A 13,140-nucleotide genomic window follows, 5' to 3' on the forward strand; every position below is an offset into this window, starting at 1 on the left:
AGTGGCTCACACCTGTTATCCCAGCACTTTGGGAGGCCGAGGCGGGTGGATCATCTGAGGTCAGGAGTTCAAGACCAGCCTGGCCAGCATGGTGAAACCCTGTCTCTACTAAAAATACAAAAATTAGCTGGGCGTGGTGGCGGGCGCCTGTAGTCCCAGCTACTCGGAAGGCTGAGGCAGGAGAATTGCTTGAACCCAGCAGGCAGAGGTTGCAGTGAGCTGAGATCGCACCACTGCACTCCAGCCTGGACAACAGAGCGAGACTCCATCTCAAAAAAAAAAAAAGAAAGAGATAATATGCCTAAGGAATTTTTAAATGTTAAGAGTTGCATTTTAAAAACATTTTGACAAAGATGAGAAGAAATGGTTCTTTCTGGAAAAATAAAAATTACAGAGTTTTATTTAAAAATAAAAATAAAAAAGATTACAAGCCTGTGTTATTTTGGGAAGCTACTTAGCCCTTATATTTGTTTAGACCTGGGTTCTCATGCTGTACTCGCCTAGACCTGAAGCTTAGTTACCATCAAAAGAGAAAGATACATAGTGTTCAGCCAGGCTATATACCCAGCTGCTTGCCTACTTGGATGTCTTGGAGGCACTTCAACCTCAGCATGTCCAAAATCTAATTCATACTCTTCTTCCCAAACTTAGTCATCTTTCCTTGTTTCCTGTTATCAGTGAGTGGCACCATAATCTTTTCTTTGGAATCCAGGCAAAAACCTGGGGATCATCTTTATACACTTTTCCCTTTAACCTCTATTTTAAATCTGTCTCCCCAAATCTTGTCGATATCACTCCAAAATATTTTTTGAATCCTTTCTTCTCCACGTTTTTACTCTAGTCCATGCTACCTTCATCTCTAATCTTCATCAGTGCAGGAACCTCCTAATTGGTCTGCTGATATCTACTTTGATCCATCTCTAATTTGGCCTTTTTTCGTCTTTGCCTAAAACATTACAGCTTCCCATCGTTCTCAGGATAAGGACCAAAATATTCAACATTGTCTGGAAGGCCTCAGCTCATACTCCTTGTTCTCTCTGCTCCAGCTATACTGACCTTTTAGCTCCCTTTTACCGTGATCCTTCCTTTGTACATGTTATTCCTTTCATCTGGAATGCTCTTTTTTCCTCACTTAACTGTTCAACTCCATTTTGTCCTTCCAGTAAAATTTCCTGAAGAGAGCCTTCCCTTCCCTCAGTCAAATCTCAGTTATAGCATCTTTTGTTTCCACCAAGTGTTAATGTACTACAGTTGCCATTTTACATACATTGATGATGTTTTTAAACTGTGCCTCTTCCATTAGCCTGTAAACTCCCTGAGAACTGAGATCATTTCTGTATTGGCTCACCAGTAGTACATAGCCAGTGCCTGGCACATAGTTGCCTAATATTTTTTGAATGAGTGAAAGAATGAACTAATAAAACTTAACCATTTCTTCTTTGTTCTTTCATCTGTACACTCAGCAGCATCGGGATGTCTTCTCTCTTAATCTTTGGCTTCATCTTACAGTTTTGATCACAGCCCAATTAACAACCTCTAAGAGTAAAAGAATAGAAGAATGCCAGCACACACGAGAATGAGCCAACAAGCAGAGCAAGCAGCCATTCTAACCAGCCAAGTGTGTTTTCCAGTGCCTTGTTTTTATTCTCTGCTGGCACATACTTATTTCCCATCAGTTATAAACAATATTGACCAACATATGTTACCTAATTAATCAACTACTTTGTATCCAGTCCTGTATATGAAAATCCAAACTGTAGGAAGAATGCCTACACTTTGTACTAGATATCTGGTTTTTATTTTTACTTATCCTAAGTGATTTCACACATTAAATTTTAATTTGATTTTGAATAGGTCTATCTATAAGGTTGTCAGTTTCTGTTTATCATATAGATTCAAGATTGTGTATATAAGGTAGCTTCTGGTCGTTTCTGATCAGTTTTTGTTGTGTTTCTTCCAGCATGTGCAGTCTTTGCCAACAAAAAAAATTACCAAGAAACCTATTCCAGATGAACACCTCATTCTAAAGACCACATTTGAGGATCTTATTCAGCGCTGCCTTTCTTCAGCAACAGACCCTGTATGTATTTTTTTTTTAATCATATTTTGCTTAATTAGAAGAATCCTTGGCCAGGCATGGTGACTCACTCCTATAATCCCAGCACTTTGGGAGGCCAAGGTAGGTGGATCATTTGAAGCCAGGAGTTCAAGACCATCCTGGCCAACATAGCGAAACCCCATCTCTACTAAAAATACAAAAAATTAGCTGGGTGTGGTGGAATGCACCTGTAGTCCCAGCTACTCAAGAGGCTAAGGCAGGAGAATCACTTGAACCCAGAAGGCAGAGGTTGCAGTGAGCCGAGATCGTGCCACTGCACTCCAGCCTGGGTGACAGCGAGAGACTCCATCTCAAAATAAATAAATAAAATAAAAGAATCCTTTATGGAGTTCTTCTATAATTATTGCTTGAAGTCCTACAAGGTATATTTCTAAAAAGTTTGCACAAAAGTAATAAAGCTAGCACTTACATAGTTTGCATTACATATAGAAATATATTTAATTGCTTTTTATATATAAATGTACTTAATCTTCACAATAACTTGTGGCAGATAGATTTGTCATTTTTATTTACAGACCAGAGAATTAAGGCAAAGAGCAGGTAAGTAACACTTAAGGTCAGAGCCAGCATTCAAACCCAGACATTCTGGCTCTAGAATTCATGCTCTCAACCACCAAGCTTTACTGCCTCTCATCAACAAAATGGTATTTGGCACATAAACAGAACATAATGGTGCTATGCAAGAAACTCAGATTTGGGATTTCTTTTTGAGCTTATATTGAAATTGTTAAAAGTAGATAGATCATCTTATAAAGCTTTGCAGAGATGTTAAAGATAGTTAAATGTTTTAGATATCGGAGGCATATTTACATTTAAAGCAACTGATTTTTACTTAGTTTGCTTAGGATACCCCTGTATTGCAACAACAAACATTCCACAAAGCCAGTCTTAAGTGAAATTTCATTTTCTGGTAGCACACATTGAATATTTTCAATCATTGGCTACTTGTCTGCATGAAAAAACAACTTCTGGGTTTTATTGTTCATCAGACATTGAGTATGAATATGTGCAGCCTTCTGCTGGTCAGTGGCTTTGTGGAAAGCCATTCTCTGTACTGAAAGTATCAGGAAAGCTTCGTGCCTGACATTCTGGGAGTGATGGGAAGACCAAGGTGGAAACAAGAGAGCAGATGTAGCTGATAACCAGATACATGCTAGCCCTTATGCACACTTCTAAATAGACAGGCCATAATTTACCCTTCTCTCGGTCATCATTCTGTATTCTTCCTGGATACCAAGGAGCTCTGGGTAGTAGAGAACCATAAAAGACAAAGTGTTCCTATAATTCCTGTAATTAGTTGGGGAAGAAGTTCTAATATTCTGCCTGCCTGGCTGCCCTTGCCCCCTTGGGGTGGGGCTCCTGTTTGTCGCTAGATAAGGTTAACTTCCTTTTTTTTTTTTTTTCTGAGATGAAGTTTCACTCTTGTTGCCCAGGCTGGAGTACAATGGCGTGATCTCGGCTCACCGCAACCTCTGCCTCCCAGGTTCAAGTGATCCTCCTGCCTCAGCCTCCCTAGTAGCTGGGATTACAGGCATGTGCCACCACACCCAGCTAATTTTGTATTTTTAGTAGAAATGGGGTTTCTCCATGTTGGTCAGGCTGGTCTCGAACTCCCGACCTCAGGTGATCCATCCACCTTGGCCTCTCAAAGTGCTGAGATTACGGGCATAAGCCACCACGCCTGGCCAGGTTAACTTTGAGCAAGGACTGTAAGGTTTCCTTTCCAGAAAAGTTCATTTTAATCAATAGTTGTAATGGTTTTTATAGCATGGATTTATCTTATTTTCACTTTATGTCTAAACAGCACAAAGTAATTTTGCCACACAACTTGATGTGTAGCATCCTTGATGACCTGTCTCTTCCTGTCTCTTCTCCAAGCACACTGGCATTCCTTCCTTGAACACACCAAGAGCGCTTCAGCATCAGGGACTTTATACTTGCCGCTCCTTCTGCCTGGAACTCTTCCTCCACATATCTGCATTGTTTGTTTCCTCCCAAGTTCAAGGCCTCTGCTCAAATGTCCCATTAGCCATCAGGCCTTTCTTTATTACCCCCAACTCCCAACATATGTCGCCCCCTTCCTGCATTAACTTTTCTTCATAGCAGTTATCACCATCTGACATGCAATATATTGTTCATTTAGTGTCTTTTCTCACCCAGTGGGATATGAGCTGCATGACATACAAGACTTTGTCCCTGGTACAGCACACAGTAAGCAGTCAATAAATATTGAACTAACATGAGGCTGTGGTATAATGTAGAACATTAAGTTAATCATGTAATTTTAAAACTGGTAGTTTTAGTTTTAGAATAGTTTCTTTGACTCTACAGTACTACGGTAGAGAGAAAAAAAAGCTTTTTAATTTAATCATGTGTTTTACTACTTCCCTCAGTAATCTTAAGCTGCCAAAAAATAGTTTTCTTTTTTTTCTTGGTGCTTTAAAGGCTTAGAAAAAGGCAGGATTAAACAAATGTAACTAAGTGTTTAAGTAGTATTTTTGAAAGGTTAAAACAAGATTCCACAGTTCACCTGTATGTTTGCCTTCTACCACCTATAATCGACAATAACTGTACTTAGACCTTCTTTTCTGTGATACACTGACCCACTGCTGCCTCCTGATGCTTGTGAATATAGTGCAAGCAAACATGCATATATACCTTATCAAGTGAGTTTGCAGTGCGTATGAAATCCAATCAGTACTCTTTCGTGCACTGGAAGGAAGTCCCATCCTCTCCTCATCCCAGTCCCCTCCACCCTCCGCTCTCCATCCTCCACCCTTGATAGATGATTGATCTCTGTTCTAATAACCTGTTCAAGTGTCTTTTTTTCTTTCTTTCTTTTTTTTCCTTTGAGATGGAGTCTTGCACTGTTGCCTGGGCTGGAATGCAGTGGCAAGATCTCGACTCACTGCAACCTGCGCCTCCCGGGTTCAAGCAATTCTCCTGCCTCAGCCTTCCAAGTAGCTGGGATTAAAGGTGCCCACCATTACGCCCAGATAATTTTTTGTATTTTTAGTAGAGACAGGGTTTCACCATGTTGGCCAGACTGGTCTCAAACTCCTGACCTCATGATTTGCGTGCCTCAGTCTCCCAAAGTGCTGGGATTACAGGCATGAGCCACTGTGCCTGGCCATAATCTGTTCAAGTTTCTTAGTTGTAGTTGCCTCCATTTCTTTATAAAATGAAGCCATTCAACATTTTAAGTATAAGGTTTAGTGCAATGAGATAGGGCAAGTTCTTAGGTTAAAAGTTAATGTTCAAATATAACATCTGTTTTTTCTTTCCTGCAGCAAACCAAGAGGAAGCTAGATGATGCCAGCAAACGTTTGGAGTTTCTGTATGATAAACTTAGGGAACAGACAGTAAGTTTTGGAGGAAAAGTATTTATGATAATCATTTATTCCTAGTTGCTAGTAAAACAGTTGTCTCATCAGCACTCCCATTTAGTATGCGTGGGGGCAAAATTGTCATGACAGTTAGAGAATGGGCATGGCTGTGTTAGAATCATAAATTCCACTCACTGGGGTTAAGGGGATATGGCTGTGTGTGTGTGTGTGTGTGTGTGTGTGTGTGTGTGTTTATGTGTGTGTGGTGAGAGAGAAATTTTAACCCTCTCATAACGAGTATAAATACAAACTAGCCTGTGTTGGCCATAAGGTAACTGACCTTCTGCTGTTCCTTTTATATGGCCCAGTTACAAGAAATCAAAGAGTAGGCAGGTACTCTGTTTTCCAGGGACTGAATCTATAATCTTTCTCAGAGTCTAAGACTCTTGATCCTTTTCTTTTAGGATAGCCATTATACAAAAACAAAGCCAAATGTAGCCACAAGATGAATAAGGTAATGTGCTGTAACTATGAAGATAGCCAGGAGTAAGAAGTCGATTCACTATGTTTGTCCTCTTGTCCCCACCTCACCATTCCTTTCTAAAATTGTCTTGTTTTTTATTAATGAAAGCACTAGGAAAGGAGAGGAAAAAAAGAAGTGGGACTTTTTATTTTTTCCATTTCAGCATTTCTCTACCCCATTCCCCACACCCAGTTCCATCAGATGAAAATAACCATTTCTCTCATGAGAACCAAACTAAAGAAAGTTGATATAACAGTAGTAGTGTGGTCCTTGTACTGATCCAAAATAAAATCTTCTCGCTGGGCACAGTGGGATATGCCTTTAATCTCAGCTACTCAGGAGGCTGATGCGGGAGGATCACTGGAGCCCAGGAGTTTGATACCAGCCTGGGCAACATAGCAAGACCCCATTTCCAAAAAAAAAAAAAGATACAATTAGCATATACATCTAGATGAGTGTATATTAAAACTTTTTTAAAAAACGAGATGAAAACAGGCCAGGCACGGTGGCTCATGCCTGTAATCCCAGCACTTTGGGAGGCTGAGGTGGGCAGATCACCTGAGGTCAGGAGTTTGAGACCAGCCTAGCCAACATGGCGAAATCCTGTCTCTACTAAAAATACAAAAATTAGCTGTGCATGGTGGCACATGGCTGTAGTCCCAGCTACTCAGGAGGCTGAGGCAGGAGAATCACTTGAACCCAGGAGGCGGAGGTTGCAGTGAGTCGAGATCGCACCACTGCACTCCAGCCTGGGTGACAGAGTGAGACTCCATCTCAAAAAAAAAAAAAATACCAAAATAAAGTCTTCTGTAAAGTATGGACACCTGTGCCAAGTAATGACGTAAAAAACTACAGGTTTTATAGTTTTAAGAGATGACAGGATTATAAAAAGCAGTTAAGAATTAGTAAATTTGGGCCCGCCCTTTGAGATATTATGATTAAGAATCTTTAATCTCCTTTTTGTGCATAGAAGAATTTTTTAAAGGTCTGAGGCTCTCTTTTTTTTTTTTTTTTGAGACAAAGTCTGGCTCTGTCACCCAGGCTGGAGTGCAGTGGCGCGATCATGGCTCACTGCAACCTCCACCTCCCGGGTTCACATCATTCTCCTGCCTCAGCCTCCTGAGTAGCTGGGACTACAGGCGTCCACCACCACGCCCGGCTAATTTTTTGTATTTTTAGTAGAAACGGGGTTTCACCGTGTTCGCCAGGATGGTCTCGATCTCCTGACCTTGTGATCCACCCACCTCAGCCTTCCAAAGTGCTGGGATTACAGGCGTGAGCCACTGCGCCTGGCCTGAGGCTCTCTTAAGTGGAGAGAGACATTAGCATTTCAGTTTGGAGGGGAAATCGGGCCGCTTTTATATAATAAAATACCTGGCTTATACATGTATAATCCATTAATAACTTCTTTATGTAAATCATTTTGTCATGGTTCTACTTGATAACTGTTGCTTGGTTCGAGAAACTTTCTAGAAATGCTAAATGGTTTATACATTTTTATAATATTTGTTTCAAGTTCCACTTAAATATCTGGGTATAATGTTTGTAGAGGATCTCATGGGAAATTCTCCCTTAATTTAATTCTTTCTCTTGGTTCTACTTTTGTTTCAGCTTTCACCAACAATCACCAGTGGTTTACACAGCATTGCACGGAGCATTGAAACTCGAAACTACTCAGAAGGATTGACCATGCATACCCACATAGTTAGCACCAGCAACTTCAGTGAGACCTCTGCTTTCATGCCAGTTCTCAAAGTTGTTCTCACCCAGGCCAATAAGCTGGGTGTCTAAAAGGACAGCTTCTCTTCCACTCAATATTGCCATTTTTCCAAAGAAACATGTTTAAAAAATAATTTTAAGACGTGGACCAGTCGCCATTAGCATGTTTGCATAGCAACCAGTCAAGAGCAATTACACTATTTCTGCCGATATACTCACCTTAGAACTGCTCAGAACCCTGGTGCTTTATTTTTTGTTTTAATCTTTTGTTGCCAGTGATGATTTTCCTATTCTGAAACAGTGTATTTCCTGGATTACACATAGTATGGTTTCCTGAAGTATTCTGATAAATGTGTTTTTTAAAACCTCAATATACTTTTTAGAAAAGGAGCATCTGGTTATGCATAAAGCAGAGCTAAAACTAAATTTCTTTCATGTCCTCCCTACTTCCTCCATGTCAATCAGATTAAAGTGTGTAATCCTATTTTATGTGTGTATAGTCTTTTTTGAAACAGCTGCTTACAATTTAGTTTATTTTTTGTGTCTTAGGATTCACTCTGTTCCTGAGTAAATAACTACATCTACAAACTGCTGCATGGGTTTTAGCAGATATTAATAAAAATGGGATCCCTGGCTTTAAATATATATGAAAAGACTGGACATTTTTATTCTGTAGAATGCATTGAGCTTTTTTCTATTTCTAAATGTTTCCATATTCTATTTGAGTTTTAAGACTAATTGTGTCCATTTTATAGCTGGAAATTTTTTCACCTATTTTGTTTAAATTACCTATAGCTGTGCCAGGTGTGGTGGCTCACACTTGTAAACCCAGCACTTTGAGAGGCCGAAGCAGATGGATCACCTGAGGTTGGGAGTTCGAGACCAGCCTGACCAACATGGAGAAACCCCGTCCCTACTAAAAGTACAAAATTAGCTGGGCGTGGTGGCGCATGCTTGTAATCCCAGCTACTTGGGTGGCTGAGGCAGGAGAATCGCTTGGACCCGGGAGGCGGAGGTTGCAGTGTGCCAAGATCGCGCCATTGCACTCTAGCCTGGGCAACAGGAGCAAAACTCTTTCTCAAAAAAAAAAAAAAAAAAAATTTACCTATAGCTTTGAGGTTTAAGTTCAGAAAGAAAGCTTTAATTTCAGTCAGCCTCCTAAATCAAAGCCACACATTTTGCACCCAGTTTTTCTGTCAAGTGATTTTATTATCATTTGTCTTAAGAACAGTGTGGTAAGGCTGGGCGCGGTAGCTCACGCCTGTAATCCCAGCACTTTGGGAGACCAAGGCAGGTGGATCACCTGAGGTCAGGAGTTCGAGACCAGCCTGATCAACATGGAGGAACCCCGTCTCTACTAAAAATACAAAATTAGCCTGCCAGGCGTGGTGGTGCATGCCTGTAATCCCAGCTACTCAGGAGGCTGAGGCAGGAGAATCACTTGAACCCGAGAGGCCGAGGTTGCACTGAACCGAGGATGTGCCACTGCACTCCAGCCTGGGCAACAGCCTCAATCTCAAAAAAATAAATAAAAGAACAGTGTGGTAAACAAAAAAATAATGGTGCTTGTAGAATCTGGAGAAGAGTTAAATAATTTTCATAGTTTATGCAATATTCCTTAAGAGGTTTAAAAAACTAGAAAATAAACATGGTGGAGTAAGTTATGTCAGTTTTCTTCAGCCTGAGTGAAATAGTTTGCAAGAACCTCTTGATTCTATTTGCCAAGATTCCCTACTCAACAAATGTTGCATTTTAAAAAATTACTCAGGCTGGGTGCAGTGGCTCACACCTGTAATCCAGCACTTTGGGAGAAGAGGCAGGAGGATCACTTGAGCCCAGGAGTTCAAGACTAGCCTGGGCTACATAGTGAGACCGTGTCTCTACTAAAAATAAAAAAAATTAGCCCGATATGGTGGCACATGCCTGTGGTCCCAGCTACTTGGGAGGCTAAGGCGGGAGGATCCCTTGAGCCCCAGAGGTCGAGGTTGCAATGAGCTGTGATTGTGTCACTTCACTCCAGCCTGGGTGACAGAGACCCTGTCTCAAAAAAGAAAAACTCAATTTTATAGCTCAGAATAGTTTTTTTTGTTTTTTGTTTTTTTTTTTGTTTGTTTGTTTGTTTGTTTTTTGAGACAGAGTCTCGCTCTGTTGCCCAGGCTGGAGTGCAGTGGCGCAATCTCGGCTCACTGCAAGCTCCGCCTCCCGGGTTCACGCCATTCTCCTGCCTCAGCCTCCTGAGTAGCTGGGACTACAGGTGCCCGCCACCGCGCCCGGCTAATTTTTTTTGTATTTTTAGTAGAAACGGGATTTCACCGTGGTCTCGATCTCCTGACCTTGTGATCCGCCCGCCTCGGCCTCCCAAAGTGCTGGGATTACAGGCGTGAGCCACCGCGCCCGGCCATCAGAATAGTTTTGTGACTTAAAAAGAGTACCTTGATAGCATGTACATATGTTAGAGTCTCAAGAATGGACTATTTAGACTTGTAAATGGATGTACTGTCGCCTAGCTCACTGGTTTTCTATGCACTTGATAGTGTGAGTCACACGCCTGTAATCCCAGCACTTTGGGAGGCCGAGGTGGGTGGATCTCGAGGTCAGGAGTTCAAGACCGGCCTGGCCAAGATGGTAAAACCCTGTCTCTACTAAAAATACAAAAAAAATTAGCTGGGCTTGGTGGCAGGCGCTTGTAATCCCAGCTACTCAGGAGACTGAGGCAGAGAATTGCTTGAACCTGGGAGGCGGAGGTTGCAGTGAGCCAAGATCGCGCCACTGCGCTCCAGCCTGGGTGACAGAGTGAGATTCCGTCTCAAATAAATAATAAATAAAAAGATAGTGTGAGTCAGTTCCACTACTCATTGAAGTGACAACGTGACCCTCTGGATTTGACCCTGAACAGTAGTATCAGCCCAAGACTCCGTCTGCAGAGTGGGCTGGCTTCAAGTATTTTTTTAAATCACTCTTAAACAGTTAGAATTTGTTTAGCGGTTGCACGTTTATCTTGACATGACAATGGCATATTTGGCATCATTCTACCAAAAAGAAACTATTTTCCAAAAGATGAGAAATGAGTAGGTGGCAATGGAACCCTGGCCAACCCAAAGATTTATTTAAGAGTATGAGTGTATAGGCCGGGTGCAGTGGCTCACGCCTGTAATCCCAGCACTTTGGGAGGCCGAGGCGGGCGGATCACAAGGTCAGGAGATCAAGAACATCCTGGCTAACACAGTGAAACCCCGTCTCTACTAAAAATACAAAAAATTAGCTGGGCGTGGTGGCGGGCGCCTGTAGTCCCAGCTACTCTGGAGGCTGAGGCAGGAGAATGGCGTGAACCCGGGAGGCAGAGCTTGCAGTGAGCCAAGATCGTGCCACTGCACTGCAGTCTGGGCGACAGTGCGAGACTCCATCTCAAAAAAAAAAAAAAAAAGAGTATTAGTGTATAAAACTACTTGCCTCTGGTAGCAGAGCACCTGCTCTCACCTTTTTCATTACATTGTGATATTTTTTTTTCCACTTGCAGCTGTTTCTGTATGTGGCTTATAATCTTGGGAAAGTTTCATGTAAATGAATGGAGCTGAGATGAGTCAAACTCTGAAGTATGAAGATAATAGGCAATTAGAGAAAGAAAGTAGTTTTTCTTCAGGAAAGACAACTTTCAAGAAGTTTTCTTTTTTAAAAAATGGAAAAAAAATGTCAACTTGATTTTGTAAATAATTCTATTTTTAATGTTTTCAACGTGGATGACATTACAGTATATGCCTGCACAATTCAGGAACCACTGTTTAAGGCTATTCTTATATAAAGATTTCATGGATCATACAACTCATTGTTGTGACATTTTGGAAAGTTAGAGCTATATTTTCTACCCTTGTCATTACTTCATATATAGTGACCAGTCATGCTTTCTGAATCCCAGGTCTATTCAAATTACTTTTTCTGTTTTTGTGCTTTTTTTTTTTTTTTTTTTTTTTTTGAGACGGAGTCTCGCTCTGCCGCCCAGGCTGGAGTGCAGTGGCCGGATCTCAGCTCACTGCAGGCTCCGCCTCCCGGGTTCACGCAATTCTCCTGCCTCAGCCTCCCCAGTAGCTGGGACTACAGGCGCCCGCCACCTCGCCTGGCTAGTTTTTTTGTATTTTTTAGTAGAGACCGGGTTTCACCGTGTCAGCCAGGATGGTCTCGATCTCCTGACCTCGTGATCCGCCCGTCTCGGCCTCCCAAAGTGCTGGGATTACAGGCTTGAGCCACCGCGCCCGGCCTTTTGTGCTTTTTTTAAAAACCTACTTAATTTTAAAACAAGGGAAGGAATGTGAGGAAAGCTGGTGGGTGAGGCCGGGTGTTGGCCAGGAAATGTATCAGAGTCTCTGGAGGTGGTGCTTTTTATATTACTTCCAGTCCTCTTCTCCCTTCTTTATACCACCCTTTGGGTTTGGTGGGATGGAGGTGCCCTCAGGCCGCACCTGAGAATCATTATGTGTAATCAGCGGTAGAGTCAATGGAGGTAGTTGTTCATTTGAACAGTGTGGGGCAGGAACAGAACTGCTCTATACCTGACTGTTGAGAGTCCAGTGAACCTATATATTCTTTGGATTCAGAAAATTGTCATGTATCCTGGAGGACAGGAAGATGCCATGGGATCCCTGGCGACCAGATGTGCTTTGATGGCTCATGCCTGTAATCACAACATTTTGTGAGGCTGAGGCCGGAGGATTGCTTGAGCCCAGGAGTTCAAGACCAGCTTGTGCAACCTAGTGAGACCCCATCACTACAAAATATTTTTTTTTTAATTAGCCAGGCATGGTGGCACGTGCCTGTAGTTCCAGCTACTCAGGAGGCTGAAGTGGGAGGATCACTTGAGCTCAGGAGGTTGAGGCTGCAATGAGCTGTGATCACGCCACTGCACTCCAGCCTGGGCGACAGAGAGAGATCCTCTCTCACAAAAAGTGGGGGAGGGAAGGATGACATTTTCGATAACCACTTAACACCTGACCATATTTGGATTCACCTAAGAGTGAATGTGAAGCCATTTGTTGACTCTTCTGCCACAGTGGAGACTTCATTTGGAATTGTCACGAAGTTTCAGTCAATAGTGTATGCACATGTGTGTATATATATACACACACAAACATACAGATTCCCCCCGACCCCTTTGTTTATTCCACTGCTGTGGTAGCAGCATCCTCAAGTATAACCTCTGATTAATCTGCAGGGGTGTTCACATGCTAAAGATGTCAGTGTCTTCAAATTATTCTGTAAATAAGTGTAAGAGGGACTGTGCACAGACACTGTTAACTATTTGGTCTTATCGATAAATGTCCCAAATTTTTAAATAAATGTAGATTATGGAGAAAGAGCAAATTAGCTTTCACTTTTTCTGGTACATTGTTTGTTTAATCAGTTTTAACGGGCCTTTCCTGGTAGGTACTGCTGCTAATTGAAAGGATCTGCCATTTACTTGA

General features: G+C 41.9%; 1 protein-coding gene across 50 annotated transcripts in view; it reads left to right on the forward strand.

The window, feature by feature from the left end:
- SEC31A (SEC31 homolog A, COPII coat complex component) overlaps positions 1-8,171 on the forward strand; it is an 82,512-nt gene extending 74,341 nt beyond the window's left edge. For all 50 annotated transcript variants that reach the window (XM_078003413.1, XM_078003416.1, XM_078003419.1 and 47 more), the window contains 3 exons: positions 1,961-2,080; positions 5,410-5,481; positions 7,580-8,171. In XM_078003413.1, the coding sequence (XP_077859539.1) occupies positions 1,961-2,080; positions 5,410-5,481; positions 7,580-7,759 (372 nt within the window). In that variant the 3' untranslated portion in view covers positions 7,760-8,171. The remainder of the gene's footprint in view (positions 1-1,960; positions 2,081-5,409; positions 5,482-7,579) is intronic.
- The last annotated feature ends 4,969 nt before the right edge of the window (positions 8,172-13,140 follow it).

This window comes from Macaca mulatta, chromosome 5, assembly GCF_049350105.2.
Source record: "Macaca mulatta isolate MMU2019108-1 chromosome 5, T2T-MMU8v2.0, whole genome shotgun sequence".
NCBI classification, from domain to species: Eukaryota; Metazoa; Chordata; class Mammalia; order Primates; family Cercopithecidae; genus Macaca; species Macaca mulatta.